Raw genomic sequence first — 20720 nt, 5'->3', positions numbered from 1 at the left:
GATACACAGCTAGGTAGGTAACAGGAAAGAGCAGCAAAAGGAGGGAAAACAAGGCACCCTGGGCTAAAGTAGTGGTTGGGAGGACCTGACCTTCCGAGTCCACAAGAGTAATTTTAGGTCTTTGGTCCAGAAATGGTAAATTCTTCAGCAGTTCTTGCAAGCCTTTCATTTTGCAATACACAGCTGTCATTCAGCCAAGTCAATCCAAGGATGAATGAACACAATAGGAATCACATGATTTGTTTACCAAAAAAAAAAAAGGTAGCTTTACAAACATTCTTAGTAAGAAAGCCAGAACAATCCACAGAGAAATGATAAAAACTTGCTTTTCCATTTTGAAACATACTTGTTGGAAAAGGGTACTTCTCTTATTTTTATTTTTGTGAGATTTTTTTTTTTAAGATTTATTTGACAGAGAGAGACACAGCGAGAGAGGGAACACAAGCAGGGGGAGCAGGAGAGGGAGAAGCAGGCTTCCCCCTGAGCAGGGAGCCTGATGCGGGGCTCGATCCCAGAACCCCTGGGATCATGACCTGAGCTGAAGGCAGACCACCCAGGTGCCCCTATTTTTGTGAGATGTTTTTAAAAGTTATGGAGACGTGCAAGACATAAAAACACAACACAATAACGCAAGAAGCAACCATATACTGTACCTTTACTTCATCAAGTCCTGTGCTGTCTGATAGTCTCTGGATCATTCTTTTATTTTTTTTCCCCCTCGAAAGCAAAGTTACTTAAAAGCTGATTTTTCACGTGGCTTTGCTTCGTTTCAAGTTAACTTTTAACGAACCAGTTTCTGCTACATTTTCTTAGCACATTTACTCAATTCCGTGCTTAAAAGCAACAATTCATTCAGACACCTGAAATGTAGGGGATTTCATTCTAATATCAAACTCAAAGAACTAGGATAGTCCCACGGGCAGATTGCTGCAGCCAAGTGTGATTCCTGAAGCCATGACATTCAATAAGGGGTTTCAAAGCTCAGTATGTATAAGGCTAATGGAATATGATATAATCAATCAAAACAGGCAGAACCCCATCCTGATTTTATACCAATGCCAATAAAATTAGCAATCATACAACAGAATCATGTAGACAGAAAAGAGTTTTCTCTATTTTACATAAAAATTTAAGTGAGATCCAAGAAATAAAATGCAATACAGTTGTCTATGATAGATCAGTGGCAGAGTTTTTGAGAAACACAGGTTGGGAGTCTTTATGGGCCAGCACCTCTGCTCATAATCCTCAAAGGTGACCAAGAGGGAGAACTGTGGATCACTGCTCACAAGAGGAAGATAAGGTGGGCCAGTCTCAGTACATCCCCAGGCCTAGAGGCAGAGGTCAGAGTATATCCCTACTGAGGCAGCTGGCTACTGGTAGCATTCCCACATGTAACCTAATTTTTGTATCCTTACCTTTACTCTGCAGTATTCTTTTTCATCTCTGAAAAAAAGGCTATTTTAATAGCAGTTTGGAATTTCAGACTCTTTTACCCACACCAAGAAAAGTGGGTGACAATGCAATGATGAAATGATGAGCTATATTTCATTTTGAAATGGAGAGGTTTCCTCTTTCTAGGGAGGGAATGAGGTTGTGGCATTCTGGGGGTGGAGGGCATCCGATTTATATTCATAGCTTGATTTGAATAAAATTAGTATTTAAATAGTCTGCAATCCCTTGAAGTCAGACAGTACAGTGAGATAGAAAAAAATAAAATAAAATAAAAATATATATATATACCCCAGAACTTTAAAACTTTTCACTAAGAATCCACAAAATAGATAACCCACACAGTGATAACTTAGAACTGACTTTCTTAAAGGTTGCTTCTGGCTAACCTAGTTAATAATAACAAATACAAAGAAACCTTTAGCAGTAAGAGGAAAGTCTTTTTGATGCCCTGGGCAAAGCCTTCCGGTCATTGGCCTGTTCCCCGGTCCATTCAAAGTCTAGGCTGACTAACACTGAACCACAGCCTCACCTGGGACTTCAGGAGAGAATCTTGCAGAGTGTCGAGACACAAAAAGTTTCAGTTCTTGGTCCAGGTTGCATTCAATCAGGTTGGTGTCCCATGATCGGATTCCTAAGGAGGGAAAGGAAGAGAATTGACAGAGTTCCAGTTAGTCATTTCAGAGTGGTTTGGAAAACATCATTGTGACATTTCTCAGGCTTTATGGGGGGATGTGGAAACTTCTTTTCTGAAGAGCTTGGTGGCTAGCAGTGGATGCCCACAAAATGGGAAGGCTGGGGAGGTCTCCCTACCAGGCCACAAAAGAGGGATAACTAGCAGTGTGGACTGAACTTCTGCCCTTCATAAAATGTAAATGCAGCTTTTCTGGGAGAGTAAAGAAAACAGTTATTAGGAAAATGACAGGCTTTACTCTAGGGAGGGAGTAGAAAGGACAGGAAGATGGTTAAGTTCTATAGCAGTGAGGAGGCCACCAGATCATCTCTAGGCTTCGCAGGGTTCACTTGTAGGTGGCAAGGAAATGGAGAGTGAGGGTGGGGGGGCTGGCATTCAAATCCAGGCTTTTGTTTTCAAAATGATAGTGTTTGCAGTGTGCATATGCATTTTGTGCACACATACGGTTTTTCTTTACCCATCCCGTTTTTGACCTGGGTTTCTCAACTCCCAGATACCAATCCAAAATGTGTGCGATCTGTGATAAGAAGACTGGATCTCAATCTTAAAGACTTGCCCTCTCTGTCCTCCCCTGCATTTATTTTACCTGACTAGCTTGGCAGGTAGTTCTTTCATTCACAATTGTTGGTTGTACTCAATTTTCTTATCCAGAGGCAAAAAATGTGGCAACATTTTATACTTTAAAAAAAATTCTACAGAGCCAGGGGCCATGAACAGTCTCTTCCCACACACATTCAGGCTTCCTTCCATTCACTAGGCTGGGGTCTAAGGAACTCAAATATCCTACCTCCCTCATCTCCTCCTCCCCCTGTCCTTCTAAAGGAGATGGCCAGAGGGACCCCAGAGGACATGGAAGAAGGGAGAACTGGGGAGCAAGCCAGGGAAAACTGGGAAACCACAAAACTCTGGAATGTGTTTTTTAATGCATTTTTTATGTATTATGTAGTATTTTTAAATGTATTTTTTATGTATTTTTATACTTTCCCAAATAGGTAGCTCATGATAGAGCCATAAGGCAGTATCCACGATTGTACCCTTGCATGGAGCATCCTCAATTGCAACAACAGCCATTTATTGCATACCTACTAAGAGCAGGGGCTTGAACCTCCAGGTAAAATACAGCAGACAAACTATCTCTAAATAAACACCGGGTCATTTAATCATTTTTCCTGGTCATTAGTCATTCAAACAGACTTGGGAGTATAAATGGCAGTGCATTATTTAAACACACCCATAAATCCTTAATGCCTGTGTGTATTTACCCCCATTTATATCTTGTTCAGTCTTCTTATCTTGCAAAGAAACAAGATATGCGTGTGTGTATGCTTTTACGTGTGTGTGTGTATATATATATATGTGTGTGTCTTGTATATGTATAAAATGTATTACACAAAGATTCTGGAAACTCAGTTGACTGCACATCTAGACTATCTTCAGATTATACACCAAACACGTTTCGACTGTGAGGAATATTTTCAAATAGATGCATGTCCACCAAATAGAGGCAAGAATTGATCATGCAATCCATGGGAAGAATTCAGGTGTGGAAGAGTTAACATTTCTAAAGAGACACTAAATTATAAAGGAGAATTTTATGGGTCTCCCTGGAAACATCAACAGCCTCAGCTTGCATTTGTGCTAATGGAGTATTTAAATTTTAACAAGAAAGGCATGTTGAGATTTTGCAGATCTTTTTAGTGCAGAAATGATAAATGGGTTCTTTTTGTTTCAAAGGAAGCTTGACAGGTTGAGAGGTCTGAATTCATTAGAATATTTTACTTCAACATATACACTATATACTGGGCTAGTGTGAAAAACCATCAAGCTCCTGTCTGAGCTGCTTAATTGGTAATTGTTAACTGGATTCTCTGTGCGCCAGGTCTGAGCTCCACTTTATCTCCTGGCTTGTCAAGTTGGGTCACTAAGTTAATAGTGAGATATATGTATTTAAATTAAATTCATACGCTTTTTCTGCCTTTGTTCTACGTTATGTCCAAATTGCTCCATCATTTGAACGACTTCATCTAGGGTTATATGTAGACTTGCTCTTATATTATTGTTTGCCATTTTCCCCTCAACTTCAATTAACTTGTCATGACACATTCAATTAAATGTTTGCTTTATATTTCATAAACTCCTGGCTGTATGATTTGTAATTTAGCAAGGGAAAAAGCACAAAACAGAAAAACCATCTAGAAATTAATTTTTAAATTACACTAGTAAAAGGCCGATAAAAATAATATTTCTCAGATTTTTTACTGCCAATGAAACTAAAAATTTAGGGTTCTCTTTTCAAAGGAGCAATTTCCAGTCAAATTATGTCTTAACAATGCATAATTCACTACTACCACTTATAAAATAAAGGTTACAAAGGACTTACTGGCTATTTTAGTTGGAAAGGAAAATTTTGGAATGAGGCCACTTTCTATACCAATTTTAGAAATAATATACTTTGTACCTTCTACTGGATGATACTAGTAAAGAGAAATACTATTTCTCAATGAAGGCTCCTATTTCATTTAGTAGGTTTATATATCTTCCCTCTGTGCCTAACAGGAAGCCAACAGTAGGCCCTCTAAAGCTTATAGGACAGAAAAATATCTTTGGCTCTTGCCACACTCTCTTTCCTGAGCCTCTGCTTCTCCAGCACTCTATGAAGACTGTGCCCTTTACTGGCTTACCTACGTTGGGGCAGAATAGAACAACTCCACCAACTGAAGGTCAACCTCCATTTATTAAATTTCTAGGCTCAGAGGACACCTGTCACCCCTGGAAATTGACTTATGGCTAGGCATCCTAAGAATTCTCCCACCTAATCTGGGGCTGCTGCCCAGTGGTAGAACCACCACTGTCCGAAGGCCAGTCCTCCAGCCAAGGGGACTGAGGGTAACAAAGATCTTTTTATCTCAGTTCTCTGAACCCAGGGGAAAGCAAGGCACAAAAGGGAGGCTAAAGTGCACCTAAAGTTTACAGATGGAAAAGGGAGAAATGAAAAGGTTGTGTGTGGGGGGAGGGGGTGTGTTCATTACAGGACAAGTCAGGGTGAACAATGAGGAGCCACTTTCCCTTACTTTATACAGGTTATATCTTGCCAAGCCTACCAATCATGCAAGCATTTTGCACGGTTATTTAATAAAACTGACAATTTTTAAAAAGCACCTCCCATTTAAAGACTAAAATCTATATTCCTAAAAAAGACAATAAATTGGGAAAACCAGCAAAATGATCATTCATTACATGTTGAAATGGCACATGGGTTCTACCTGACAGTTATTTGGGCCTTTGAAAGTTGACTTTTTTTTTTTTTCCCCATGAACTTTTAAAAAAATCCCTCTGATCCATAGGCTTTGGGATATTTTTTGCTAGTACCTAAATGGTTAACCTATAAACTGTAAGATTTGATCTGTGAAACTATGCTAAAAAAGTGATCAGGAGGCAGATTAGAATCATAAACTAAAGAAACAGAATTAAAACAAAAAAAGAGCTAAATTCAAGGTTTACTTATCAAAGAAGTTTTCCTATTGTTTCCCTTGACTAAACTTTCAACTGGCTTTTTTTCTTTTTCTTAAGCCAACAACTTGATGTTCATAACATACATGCAATGCAGGCAATACCTTACATAGAGTTCATCATTTCAAAGCATTGATGATAAGTAATTTAGGTCTTTTGATAGCTTCCCACATTGGAAACAAACAAAAGAAGTGATTTATAATTATTATTGGTCTAAAAGTTAGAACTTATTTAAAAAGTAAGCCTTTAGAGAAGATTAAGAATGAATCATCAATTTAATGACCTTACATTTGGGGACTGGCTTGGATTTCAGCATGGATCACAGAACCCTTACCAGATAATACCAATTAAGCAGTACAAGCAGAAATCCATCTGCCTTTTGACTTTGAAAAGTATAAAGATGAACATAATATATATAACACTCTCCAACACTTCTTCTAACCTTCACCATGTGTTGGTGTTTTTCCTGTTAAAATAAAATGAAAACTAAACCCCAGATCTTTCCTGGGTTCTTAATTCTCTTGACCATCTTGAACTGAAGACAACCAATAAAGTAACATCAGAAGGTTACAATGTAATCAGCTAAACTTACATTTCAAAAATCCAGGGCAGTAGATGTTACACACACCTATCTTTTTATAAACAAATCTTGTTGATTCCCAATGTTAACCAGAGAAAAGTTACACTCTTTACCAGCAACTGAAAATGTCAAACTGACACTTACTATTCTTTATATGTCTTAATTCCTATAAAGCAATAAAATAAAGCAATGAAAACTTTCATAAGGCTCTAGAATTCAGTCTGCAAGCCATGGATATATATAGTCAACGTCCTCAAATAAACTGGAGGAGTGGGGGCTCTGCTAAAAATGGGGATGTCTATTAAGTCTAAGTTGGGGGCTAATTAGGAAGAGGGCAAAAGAGGTGCCAGGGAGTGGCATTTGGTGGTAACAACAGTGGTTTGGCATAAAGTGCTGCATAACTCACAAAATAAAGCTAGACCAGTCCAAGGGAAGACTATTGTTTCAAATTTGAGAAGATATGAGCAAACCTTACTTACATTGCACATTTTGAATAATACAGTTGAGAAAATGAAGAACCATCTCTCTCTTCCGTGGTTTCAAAAAGCTTTACGAAGCATCCACATCGGGATGTTTCAGGCCTGTTGATTTATTGCATTACCACCATCTTCCTACAGGTTTATTTTCTAGGCTTCCCAAAGAACCCTCAGTAATCAGATGGCAAAATTCCAAGTCACCAGGGTCTCCAAACCCACAGAACAGCAGTTAAGATGGGAGGGGAAACAGGAAGCAAGCCTAACAAATGATGCACTGCATTCCCAGCCTGCAGCACTCAATGGGAGCCGAATCCCCCGGAGCATCTCCATCTTGCTCCACACAACGCGGCCCATGACGCGGCCCGCAGGCCCCAGCAACAATAGCAGTGGTTTCGGAGTGACCTCTGGAGGACGCCCAGCTGGGACCTGCAGGCTGAGGCCGCGGCGAGCGTGTCAGGCACAGGGAAACAGAGCCAGCCTGCCCTGTTGCTAAGTCATCTCAGACTCTGAAGAGCTAGGGGAGCAATTTCGCTTAGTACTGGAAGGCCCAGTAGCTTGAGCTGCATCTGAGACCCCGGGACCCAGGAGAGCAATCTCCAGAGGAAAAGCAGCATCTGTTACTGGGCGTGAGGAAATGGCTCTGCTCACTCACTTGACTGATTGTTAATGGGCTCAATGCAGCAATTTTGGAGTTTTGTGCAAAAACCTGACCAAATTAGAGAATTAAAAATCAGGAAGGCACCGTGATTGGAAAGGGAACATGAGGGGGCTTCCGGGATCCCAGCAATGCCTGTTTCTTGATCTAGGTAACACAGGTGTGTTCATTCTGTGAAAATTCACTGAGCTCCTCCTCTGTGATTTGTGCCTTTTCCTCTCTATATATTACTCCAATAAATTTCAAAAAATTAACGTCAGAAAGACAAATCTGAACTTTATTCCTGCACACTAATAGTGTGAAAAGGTGTAAAGACAGGGCACTTCATAGCACTACCTGGATGCATCTGTTTTTTTCCTCAAACAGAAGCGGACTGAATAAACCCCCTGAGGAATGGGGTACTGTAAATGTTGATCAACACAGCAACAAAGCAGGAAGATAATTAGGGTAGGAAGGTGAGTGCTGAGCCACCTCCCTGCACAGGGCGCTGCCCACAAGTGGGTGGCTATACAAAGGCAAGCTCTGAAAACTGCCGTTTGATGTTCCTCTGATGTTTGTCTGCTCTGCACTAACATCGTGACAGAGCCAGAAAACCCATACTGGTGCAGCGCGGGCACTTCTGTCACTGAGGAGTGACGTGACCTTGAGCGGGTCCCCTACCCTTCCGGCTTCTCTGGGCCCCCATCTCTAAAATGGGCACCACATCGTGTGGTTCTGAAAATCTTATAGATAGCAAAGCACCTCCCAATGTATTATTATTCCCCGGCAACGGTGCTGACAATAATTGTTTTTAATCCGAAATCATTGATTCATATAGCAGCCACACCCAAAGTCAGTATGGGTGAAATTTTCCAAGGAGAAAATGTGCAAACTAAGAAGGGACCACATTAAAGGCCTATAGTTTGAAAATGAAGGGTTTTTGAGATGCTCAAATAAGGCATTTCGCTATTGAAATCTTATTCTTGAATTTTTTTCGAATAAAATTACACGACTCCATGCTGCCTTTTTTTTTTTTTAAGCTGAAAGGGAAAATCAGTGCTTTAAAGTTAAACAAAAGAACCAGGTCTGCAACTCCAGTCCCCACCCTGCAGCCTTTTGTTCTGGGGACAAGCGGCCGTTTCCAAATGCAGAGTCGGAAAACAAGCTCTAATTTTTTTTATCGAAAATAAGGTTTTCCTTTCATCTTTTATGGGGGGGGGGCGCCGGGAGCGGGGAACGAGGGCTGCGTGAACGCCCTTTGTCCGCCTCGGGCTGCCGTAGAGACCGCAGTGCGGACTGCACCACGCCCACCAGCCGGTGTCTCCAGGCAGAAACGTTTCAGCACCACCCCAAGAGAATAGAGGGGCTGGGGCTGCGGAGGGACCTGGCGACCTCTGTCAGGGGCGAGGGGAGGTCTGGAACGCCAAGGGTGAAGGCAAAGGCAGAGACCAGAGCTGCCCACTCGGGGGGCTACGAGCGCTACAAAGCCGGGCCGAGGGAGAAGTGGGGGGACGCAGCACCAAGCCCGAGGCCCCGGCGGAGCGCACGCCCGGCCGACCGCGCCCGATGGGGGCGCCGCAGTGCGGGGGGCAGGTGTGGCGAGCGGAGTGGGGCACTGCGGCAGCCCGGGCGGGGCTGGGGGGCGGGTCGGTCCGCGCGCCTGAGGCTGCGCCTGCCGGGCCCTCACGGCCCCGCCCAGGGTTCTGGGCGAACCGCTATTCGGCCTCTGCAGAGCGCGCTCCTAGTGCGCGCACCGGGCGAGGCGCTGGCCCTACCCGCCGACCCCCCCCCCCGCCCTCTTCCCCCTAAGCCAGCACTACCGAGGCTGAGACTTTTGAAAGAAGCCCCACCCCGCAACTTGGGGTCCCATTGTCCTTTCTGAAAGCTGCAACCAGGGTCCCAGGGGCGGTAGCGAGGCGGGCGCCGTCTGGGAACCAAGCGCAGGCGGTTCTCCATCCCTGCGTCCCGGGTGGAGGTGGCGGGGGGGGGGAGGGGGGAGCGGGCGTGGCCCCAGGACTAGCCTAGTCATTGCGAGGAAAGAACAAATCGGGAGGTTTTAAGCCAGAAAAGGCATTTCTCGGGCGCTGAGGTAACTGCGGTGAGGATGATTCCCACGCGGGCACTGGCACATGGTCTGCCGGCGAGGGGGAGAGGGGAGTCCCAGTATTTTGCGGGGGACAGGAGAGGACTAAAAGCTGTGTTGGCATCAAGCCCTCCCTCCGCCCCTTTTGCTCTCTGCGGTTTGGGCTTTATCGCGGCTTCTCTGCTCCTCCGACACCTGCATTTCATTTAGCGGGGGAGGCGGTGGCCAGCTCGGATCTGCAGACCCAGCCTGATGACAGAGCCCTCAAGGTTAGGAGAGACTCTCCCGCTGGGTCTCAAATCTAATTAAACTCGCATTATTCTACCTAATTAGCCCCAAAAAAGAATCCGGACTGAGTGTGGGGGGTGGCGGGGAGAGGTGCGGGTGCGGGGCGCTCCTGAGAAGGAGGGTGGCCGTCGCGCCCTGGGTGGGGTCGCGTTTGCCCGTCTCCTCGAGCGCGTCCCCTGGGGGCTGAGGGCCTCTTACCGAGTTCGATGTTGCCGATGGCGCGCCGTAGGTGCTCCTCGGTCACGATTTCGCCGACGACCACCAGCAGGTAGAACTTACTGTCGAGGAAGCGATGCGACAGGCTAGGCGAGGTGGACGCCGCCGGGTTGGCGATGCTGCCGGACGGCTCCGGCTCGGCGGCTTCCACCACCACGGTCGCCATCCTGCCGGCCCGCTATGCCTCGGCGAAGTGTCCGGGTCCCGCCGCTCGTCTTCTCTGCGGCAGGAGAAAGGATTATCTCCGAAGGTGCTGTCTCGGCTCCGCCCCCTGCGTCCCCCCTCCTCCTGGCGCTGTGCGCCGCCTCCCCCTCCGCCCTCTCCTAGAGCGCGCGGCGGAGAGGAGCGGGGAGTGAGAGAGGGCGGGGAGGCGGCGCCGCTTTTATACGGAGACTAGGCTGGGAGCCGGGAGGAGGAGGAAGAGGAGGAGGAAAGGACCACCCGGCACATCCTCACGCGGTGGCTGCCTCCGCTCTTCCAGCCGTTGGCCCAGAGCTGATGTCATCTGCAGCAAATCATCTCGCCCGCGGCCCGGAAGCTGGAGGGAAGAGGTGTGCGGACAATGGTCAGGGCAGGGCCGGGAGTCAAGGGCCTGGGGGACCCTAAGGGCCCCCGCTGCAGCCGCGAAGGGGGAAAACACTACCCACCTACACCCCCCACACACCCACTGCCGGCTGCATACACTCAGCCGGCTTGTGCAGCAGCATGGGATGGGTTTCCATTTTTACAGTGGGGATATTTACCTTGTACGAGGTGCACAAGTCAGGCCTCTGCCTCGTGTCCCGCCTGTGATGAAACTAGATTCTCAGGTGCTGTGACAGCACAGCGGGTGTAGTGCTGGCGGTACCCCGCCCAGGAAGATGGAACCTGTCTTTTCTTTGACCTTGTGGACTTGAGAAGACATATTTACCAGTATTTTCCACCTTCACTTAATACATCAAAAATGCAAAACCTAACCCTAATATTGTTCAGGCATTGGACCCTGCTCTGCAAGTCCCAATGGTTAAAAAAAAACAAAAAATACTGGTTTTGTGGTGCTCATGGGAAATGAGAGGAATACAGATGCATTTTTCTAGATACAGATTTCTTTTCTTAATAATATGCTGAACAGATAGTATCAGGCATAACAAAGAATAAAGAGAAGATACTGTCTCTCTCCCAGCAGGATTACAGTGACTATAATGTACTTTTCAGTTCCCTAGGGGACACACAAGCAAAATTATTTCATGTGACAGTGATATCTTTAAAAATATATGTGGCATTGGGAATTTTTATTGCCTTTGTGTTTAGAACACATAAAAATGTTTAAAGGCAGCCCATCTACAACCATTTCTCACAGATCTTCTGAATATAGCTTCTGTCCCAGGAAGGGGTTGTGATGGTGAAGAACGAACAAAATGTACAGACATGGTACTATTATAAAAGACTGCAGAATTAGAAGCTTAAAAAAGAGGACTGGATGGAAATTAGACCAGTCAATATAGTTTTAATACTAGAATGCATGTTAGTAAAAAAAAAAAATCACCTGGATAGGCTAAGATTTCCAAATTAGCCCATTGTCTTACCTATTAACTACCATGATTTATTGGTGATACACACTTTGCTCTCAGCTCTTTCCTGAAACCCTGGCATGGGAGACACAGTGGGCAGCCAAAAGCCATGATTCCTTCCTACATTGCCAGTCTGATCAATGGGGAATAAGATACCATCTGGCCCACAGCAGTTGAGGTCTGGGACAAGCTCACTGGTGAGCCACATTCACCGGTGAACAGTGACAAAAATTCCCAAGTGAGATGGTAACCCTTCTTGGTCAGGAGAAGACCTTCAATTTCTGTTTGAGAGGTAAGCCAGCAGCAACACCCATAATTGGGGGAGGAGGTTTGGTAAGGAGCCTTGTTTTCCAGAGGTCAGCCATTGGAACCCACTGTCATGTATTGAACCACCATTACTTTTATTTATGTAATCGTTTTCTTTAGCTCTGTTTCTTTTATTTAGATTTATTTTCAATGAAATTCTTTACTGCTATACAAATGGAAACACTAATATCACTTATAAATAGAAGGTATCCCTAAGATAAACATAATGAAAAAAAGATAATGTAATTAAACTCCTGCTCTACACTGTTATTTGCTCAAGACTCTGACCCTCAGGGGTAAGCTCTCTAGATAAAAACAGAGATTAGCAAGTGTTAGAGAGGGGGTTAAGACACACTACCTCCTAACTGAGTTGTTCTCCATGTCAGAAGTTTGGATGAAAATAACACAGGAGCTTTCTTACTGTGTGAGTCAGTGCAATTAAATGCCATGACCACAAAGCACCTAAGTCATCACCCAGACTTTGAAAAACAAAGACGTAATGACAGAAAACAGACTAGAGATGCTGACTGCTACTGTACAGCTTTGTAACTCTGGGCAAGGGACTTACTCTTCTTGATCTTCAGTCTCTTTGTTAGTATACTGGAGAGAATAATATCTTTATAAAAGTGTGAGTAACTCCGTAAGAAAGGTGTAAACAGTAGACAGTGTAAGTACCTAATACAGTGATTGGAATAATAAGCACTCAAGGTGTGGTTAATGAATACACCTGTTTTGTCCCAGTTTGCTGGACAATGGAGTAAAAACATTCTTACAAAATGTGCAGATGACATCAAGTTGGGCATGACTACCAAGATCTCTGAAACAAGAATAGAATATTAAGTGACACTACAAACTAGAAAAGTAGTCCCCACCCATCCCCATCTCAAAAAAAAAAAAAAAAAAATTATGCTAAGGAGGAAGAAGGGGAAAACCAACAGAAGAGAGCCTGTGTTGCCTGCAGCCACCTGATGTCACCTGGATGTCCCAGAGACCTGAGACTCAACATGCTCCAAACCAAAATCACCTTTGCGCCCCAAACTTGATCCTCTCACTTCTCCTAGTTCAGCGAACAGTATCACCATCTATCTTATGATGCCAGCCAGAAACCTCAAAAGCATCTTAGACTCCTCCCTGACCTCTAGCCCCATGGACAACTGAGCATGAAGTCTGGTCAGTTTTATCTAAGTATCTCTTCAATCTTGGATTACTTAGTTGGATTACTATCAGCACCGTAATCCAACCTTCTATCATCAAGAGACGTCGGAGTGTGCAGGTTAGAAATCGGTTTCTGAAGTCATTCATACATAATACTCTCAGAATAACAATAAAAATGTTAAAATCACTTTAGGATTTTTTTTCAATTCTCTTTGTTATTAGATAGATCCCAAAGGGCTGCAGTTTTAAAGTCACTTCAATTAATTCATTTTTATGATTATGCCACTAAATACATAATTCGGTTCATCTGTTTCATTTTGGTTTTGGTTTTTAGGATTGATTTTTTATACTTAATTTTGATTTATATCTATGTAAAATATTTGGTCCCAAAATCAAATCTACAAAACAACTTGTATTCAGACAACTTTAGCCTCTCTTTCTCCTCCCCCTTCCCTCTCTAACTCTTTTGCCCAGGTTTAGCCTTCTATTTTATTTTTTTAACTTTTTTTAAAATTTTATTTTATTATGTTATGTTAATCACCATACATTACATTATTAGTTTTTGATGTAGTGTTCCATGACTCATTGTTTGCGTATAACACCCAGCGCTCCGTGCAAAATGTGCCCTCCTTAATACCCATCACCAGGCTAACCCATCCTCCCACCCCTCTCCCCTCTAGAACCCTCAGTTTGTTTCTCAGAGTCCACAGTCTCTCATGGTTCGTCTCCCCCTCCGATTTCCCCCCTTCATTTTTCCCTTCCTATTTTTTTTTAACATATAATGTATTATTTGTTTCAGAGGTATAGGTCTGTGATTCATCAGTCTTACACAATTTGCAGCGTTCCCCATAGCACATACCCTCCCCAATGTCTGTCACCCAGCCACTCCATCCGTCCCACCCCCCACCACTCCAGCAACCCTCAGTTTGTTTCCTGAGATTAAGAATTCCCCATATCAGTGAGATCATATGATACCTGTCTTTCTCTGACTTATTTTGCTTAGCATAATACCCTCTAGTTCCATCCACGCCGTTGCAAATTAGCCTTCTATTTTAAAAATGCAGTAGATATATGTATATATATAGAGAGAGAGAGATAGGATATATATATACACACACATATACATAGATAGGATATATATGTGTATATGGATAGGATATATATATATGCGTATATATATATGTATATCCTTCCTACCTCTTTTAAATAAACAGCATATATACACACAATTTTTCCATTCCATTTTGCTTTTTTCACTTAACAATATAACCTGGAGATAACTCCATAACAGCATAGATTAATATTTCTCATTCCCTTTATAGCTGCATGGTAATCCATTCTTTATTACTATGATGTATTTAACCAGTCCATTATTGACGGGCGTTATTGAGTCACTTCCAGTTTAATTCATATTACAAACAATAGTTACATTGTTTTGTCCTGTGCAACATCAGTGGTCACCCGACTGGCGTCAGTATATCCAATAGGCCCCTCATCCAGTCCATGCTTCACACTACTTGGAGGGTGATCTTTTCTGATCTGGTCATGTTACCCACCCATACCTGAAATTCTTAAATGGCTCCATATTGTTTTTAGGATAAAGATCAAACTCCTTGGCATGGCCTACAAGTTCCCACAAAGTCGCCCCCGTTCATCTCCTCAGCTGGATCTAGCCACCCCCTCATCCTTATCTTCCAGTTTCGGCCACACTGATGTCACATCAGAGCATGCTTCTTCCAAATGCAGGACCTTTTCCCCTCCTCTTTCGCCTGCCGAAAGCACTTACTAGTTAACTTCACCTAGTTAAGGTCTACTTGCCCTGCAGATAGCATCTCAGCTCCTTAGAGAAGCCTTCCCTGACCTCCCTCACTAGGTCAGTGAACCTTTTTATAGGCACTTACATGCACTCAGCTCCATGCTCCACTTCTTATTTGTAGCACTTGTCATCCATGTAATTTCACATTTTTGTATGTAATTTTAAAAATTCCTCTGTCTTCACCACTGGGCTCTGCTCTGTGGAGGCCAGAGCCATGTTTATCCCCCCACTTTCACACATAACCACCAACTCACCTGAGGATTACCAGTGTCCAGCACAGAGCATGTGCTCAATCAAAGGGTAACAACAACTATATGAATGGCTTCTATAAGCCATGTTACTATTCTAGGTGCTCTAAGTATATTGCTTCAATGAATTCTCACAAACCTAAGAAATTGATATTGTTTTTCATCATTTTAATGGCCTTAAGATTTCTGCTTTTCTGATCTTGGTAGTCTGTATTTTCTTTTTTTCTTGTTCATTCTTGTTCGTTCTTACATAAAAGGGGTTTATCAATTTTTATTTTTACTACATTTGATGTTACTGATCATTTTCTACTGTATGTATGTGCATATTTTTTCATTGATTCTGTTCTTAGCTATACTATTTCACTCCTTCTGATATCTTTGGGTTTTATTTTACTTCCTATTTTAGCTTCTTGGGAAGCTCAATTGATCTTCAGTTTTTCTTCTTTTCTCATATATGTAATAAAGACGATACATTCCTAAGTGCTGCCTTACCTGCACCCTACACATTTTGATATGTTGTATTTTCATTTTATTCCCTTCATATTTTCTAATTTCATTGTGATTTCTTTTCTTGCCATGAGTTATTATTCTTGCCAGTGGACAGATGAAAAACTGACATGCAGAGAAGTTAGATGATTTCTCCAAATCACAGAAAACCTATAAAAACTCAGGTATGTCAGACTTCAAAGTCCATGACATTCCCTATATAACACTCTTCCTCCATGCTATAGGAATTAAAGCAAATTAAAGGAAACCAAGCACAGCAAATTATTGGTTAGGAAGAGGAATAAGAGAGAAGGACCTAAAAGTCAGAGTAAATTTCACATCAAATGAACCTCTGATATTGTGTTACTGTTTAAAATTAAAATGATTCTAGCATGTAATTTAAGGCAATGTGTCATTTAAGGGTTAAGAAATAGTCTTTATTTTTTTAAAAAATTTTTTATTGTTATGTTAATCACCATACATTACATCATTCGTTTTTGATGTAGTGTTCCATGATTCATTGTTTGTGCATAACACCCAGTGCTCCATAAACGTGCCCTCTTTAATACCCATCACCAGGCTAACCCATCCTCCCACCTCCCTCCCCTCTAGAATCCTCAGTTTGTTTTTCAGAGTCCATCGTCTCTCATGGTTTGTCTCGCCCTCCGATTTCGACCGCCCCCCCCCCCCCCCTTCTTCCCCCCTTGCTATCTTCTTCTTCTTTTTTTTCTTACTCAGTATTGATTAGTCCTTTCTTTCCAAATTTTAAGTTAGCTAAGTGGTGGTAGGTGCAGCCATACTCCTTGCACATAAAATAAATGGGTCTCACTTTCAATAATTGCTATTTAGGTTAGTTGTAAGAGGAAATGTCTGAAAATTCAGTGGGGTCCTTCATAGCCAGGAGAATTCTCATATTTATTTCTATTTGATCACCCTTGATTCCGAAAGTGCCTCTTCTTTTCTTTTGGTGGAACAGTGGAAAAAATATCACACTGGGAGGCCAATTAACTGAGATCAAATCCCTTCTCCAAGTGTGAACTGGGTCCTTCCCACCACTACCTTTCAACAACAAACAACAAAATCTCATAAAGGTATAGAGCACAAAATCAAAGCCCCTCCTCCCCCACTACTAATTCTACTCCCCTCCCTAGACGTAATGACAGTTATTAAGCTAAACTCATATATATATATACCTTTTCGTATTTATGTATGTGTATGTATACAAACAGTTACATATGTTCTGTGTATATGCACAGACACATACCTATCCCATACACGCATAAATATTCATACATATAGCTTTCCCCCCATAAACAGAATAATTTATTTTATTTTATTTTATTTTATTTTATTTTACTGGGTTAAAACAATGTTTATTATCTCACTTTCTCTAGATCAGGAGTCCAGGTGCAGCCTAGCTGAGCTCCCTGCTTCAGGGTCGCTCATAGGGCTGCCAAGTGTTCGCTGGGGCTGTGACTGTGACCATCTGAAGGCCTGAGCGGAGAAGGATCTGCTTCTGCACTCAGGCATGTGGTTGTTGGCAGGATTCAGTTCCTCCCTGGCTGTAGGCTGCCCTCACTTTCTTACCACATGGCCTCATTATAGGGCCATAAGCAGAAGAGTATTTTACATACTGTACTTCAGTGACATTCCTTTTGGAGCTCTTTTCATGCAAATATGAAGAAATCTACTTTATTTTTTAAATTACTGCACTGTAACAACAGAATGAATTTATCTTGGTTCATACATACTTTCCCCTATTGGTGGTCCTTAAGAGATCTTGGCTTTTTCCTATTGTAAATAATGTTACAATGACAATGCTTTTAAGTGCTTCTATGTGCATATGTATGTATCTCTGAGCACAGAAGCCTAAAAGTCCAATAGATGGGTTGAAGGTGATACATATTTTTTGCATTCAATGACTCCTGCCAAATTACCTTACAAAGAGAATTTAACAATTTATACCCCCCACCACATCCTTGACTGTTTCCCCATTATAGTATAAATCTCTTTATTTTTTACTCAACAAAAGGAGAAAAATATTCATTTAAAATTGAACATTTTTTATTTGCTTGTCTCTTTTTCTAACAAACTGCACTTGTCCTTAAAATAGGCCCTTTTTTTCTACTGGACTGTTGGTTTTGGTTTTTTTTTTTTAAAGATTTTATTTATTTATTTGACAGAGAGATAGAAGAGCACAAGCAGAGGGAGTGGCAGAGGGAGAGGGAGAAGCAGGCTCTGCACTGAGCAGGGAACCCGATGCAGAACTCGATCCCAGGACCCTGAGATCATGACCTGAGCCGAAGGCAGATGCTCAACCATCTGAGCCACCCAGGCGCCCTGGACTGTTGGTTTTGTCTTTGTTGGTTTATAGGAGCTATTTATATAATCTGGACGACTTTGTCATCAATATATGATGCTCAGTCTGTTAGATTTTCTTATAAGTCCATTTATGATGTCTTTGACCATATAAAATATTAAATGTCTTATAAAATTAAATCAATCTTCTTCCTTTATGAATTTTTGGGGATTGTCTTCCTTAGGAAGGATCCCTCACCCAAAACCTTAAAACTATTCTCTTAATAATTTTACACTTTTTTTCAATCAAGAGAGTATTTAATCCAGGAGATCAATAAAAGTTCATAAAGGAAGAAATATTTGAAATTGTCCTGGAAGAATAAATATTTTTCAATAGGCAGAAATGGAGAAAGGATAGCATGAGCAAAAACATCCAGTAGAACTATACTGAGCTTATTCTTGAAAACAACCAGTAGCTGACTCCTCCCTTCTTTTATACTAAAATGCAGCTCACAGAACACACTGTTCTGTGCCTTGCTTTTGTCACTTAACATATCTTCGAAATATTTCCATAATTGTCATAAAGAGCATCCCCATTCCTTTTGAGCAAGGCACAGAATCCCATTGTATGTGAATATCATAATTTATCACTCTACTCTTTATCATTCACCTATTGATGATTACTTCCAATCTTTTGATAATAGAAACAGTGCTGCAGTAAATAAGTTTCTATAGATGTCATTTTCTATAAATTCCTAGCAGAATTGCTGAGTCATAGGATATGCATGTCCATAATTGTGATAGAGGTTGAAAATTTGCCTGCTTTAGTGTGGTACCAATAGGTACTTCTACCAGTAACATGAATGGGCTGCTGATTCCTCATAAGTGTTTTTCAACTTTTTAAATTTTGCCAAATTTTAGGAAAAGGAGTACATCTCTGTGTAATTTTAGTTGCATTTCTGTTATTATAAGTGATATGGACCATTTTTTTTTTATGTGTAAGGGCCATCTGCGTTTCCTTTTCTATGAGCTGTCTGCTTATATTGTTTGCCCATTTATCTATTGGGATGGTTAGTGTTTTGTTATTGATTTATATGTAGCCTTCATACACTAGAGAATTTAGTCTTGTTATGTAATATGACTTACAAATCCTTTTACAGTTTGGCAATTGTTAACTTTATGTATTATAGATTTTGCTGTGGGGAATATTTTTTTATGTAGTTAAATTTAACTACTGTTTCATTTGCAGCTTATGAGTCCTATTTGTATTTAGAAAGGGCTTTGCTGGCGCCTGGGTGGCTCAGTTGGTTAAGCGTCTGCCTTCGGCTCAGGTCATGATCCTGAAGTCCCTGGATCGAGTCCCACATCGGGCTCCCTGCTCAGCAAGGAGTCTGCTTCTCCTTCTGACCCTCTTCCCTCTCATGCTCTCATTCTCTCTCTCAAATAAATAAATAAAATCTTTAAAAAAAAAAAGAAAGAAAGAAAGGGCTTTGCCATTCTGAGATTATATAAGAAAAATTCTCCCAGGGTTTTCTCTAGTATTTGTAAGACTTCATCTTTAATATTTTGAATTTATCCAGATGAAGACTGTGAGATGTAAACCACTTATTTTGTTTTTCCCAGCTTCATAGCACTTAGCTGATAGATTTTGCAGAATTTTGTAATGACTTGGTAACTTATCTTTCTCCCCAGTTGATTGTGAAATGTGTCAGGGCAGAAACTTTGATTTCATGTTTTTATTCCCTAAGCCACCCTGCCCTTTAATCCACTTCGACCCAGCTCCAAGCTTCACCTAGAGCCTGGCAATTAAATAGCTCATACTTCTGCATTTCTTGGCTAGCTGGGGAGGTAAGAGTCCACCTGGGTTAAGGTGAGGCCTTCCAAGGGAGTGGTTGAAAATGAGACTGGGACATTCTCAGCCGGTGCCTTTTCACCAAGCTCAAGCTCTTACCCAGTGCAAGTGCCAAGTGAGTCATTCCGACACATGTAGAGAATGGCATCCTGAGGGGAAGAGAATTATACTGGAAATAGCTGAGCTTGCTTACAGGTGGAGCTTCTCAGCCAGCACTGCAGACAAGCAGCCCCTGCCACGGCAAACGGCAAAGCAATAAGAAGCCTGGCTTGCGCACGGTGGAAAGCTGGGATGTAAAAGCAGTCTCCCTCTGCAGGCCACCAGCAGCCCCCAGAGACCATGTATTCAAAGCAGATGGTGATTGTGGAATCCAACCAGTTCACAGGCAGGGAAGCCATCACTTGCTAGCAATGGTGCTCTAGGGTAGAGGGTAAGGGATTCTGTCCCAGTACTCTGGGGGAAACATCTGGAGGGCACCAGGCCCAGGGAGAAATGGCTCACAAGTCATCTGCTGCAAACTAGCAGCAACAGCTGAGTTCCTGCAATCTGCCACACTGTTCTGAGTCCCAGGAGGGCAAAGAGTGGGCTCCTGGCTCAGGTTGGTCAGGAAAGTAATATATACACATACCAATATGGTGTAAGGCAGCAGAAAGGAATACCCTCGAGAAGGTCCAGGTTGCTCAAAGGAGTGTGAGGAAGAAGCAGGTGCATCCAGCTGGGATGACCAAGGAAAATTCAGAAGGAGGAAGTGATACAGAAGCCTCCAGCAATCAGTGAATGTGCTTGGCACTGGGAGATGGGAGGACCTGAATGCCACTTTATGAGGCCATTAGGAAGTAAAAGGGTGGGGTGGGGCGGTGGGCAGAATAATAGCCCCCAGAGCTTTTCATGCCATAATCCCTGGAATTTGTGAATATGTTACTTTATCTGGCAAAAGAGACTTTGCAGATATGATTAATAAGGATTTTGAAATGGGGAGATTATCCTCGATTATCTAGGGTGGGCTCAATGTAACCCCAAAGGTCCTTATAAGAGGGATACAGGAGTGTCTGAGTTAGAGAAGGAGATGTGAAGATGTA

General features: G+C 42.4%; 1 protein-coding gene across 1 annotated transcript in view; it reads right to left on the bottom strand.

Moving 5' to 3' along the window:
• The window catches only part of MAP1B (microtubule associated protein 1B), a 92759-nt gene extending 82565 nt beyond the window's left edge, over positions 1–10194 (bottom strand). The window contains exons 1-2 of the mRNA XM_035014609.1: positions 9913–10194; positions 1982–2083 (exon numbers count right to left, since the gene is read on the bottom strand). Of these exons, the coding sequence (XP_034870500.1) occupies positions 1982–2083; positions 9913–10096 (286 nt within the window). The 5' untranslated portion in view covers positions 10097–10194. The remainder of the gene's footprint in view (positions 1–1981; positions 2084–9912) is intronic.
• Between the last annotated feature and the right edge of the window lie 10526 nt (positions 10195–20720).

This window comes from Mirounga leonina, unplaced genomic scaffold, assembly GCF_011800145.1.
Source record: "Mirounga leonina isolate KUSES-001 unplaced genomic scaffold, KU_Mleo_1.0 Mir_168, whole genome shotgun sequence".
In the NCBI taxonomy this organism is placed as follows: domain Eukaryota; kingdom Metazoa; phylum Chordata; class Mammalia; order Carnivora; family Phocidae; genus Mirounga; species Mirounga leonina.
Note: the sequence above shows the minus strand (reverse complement) of the source record. Positions and strands in the feature narration are given on the sequence as shown.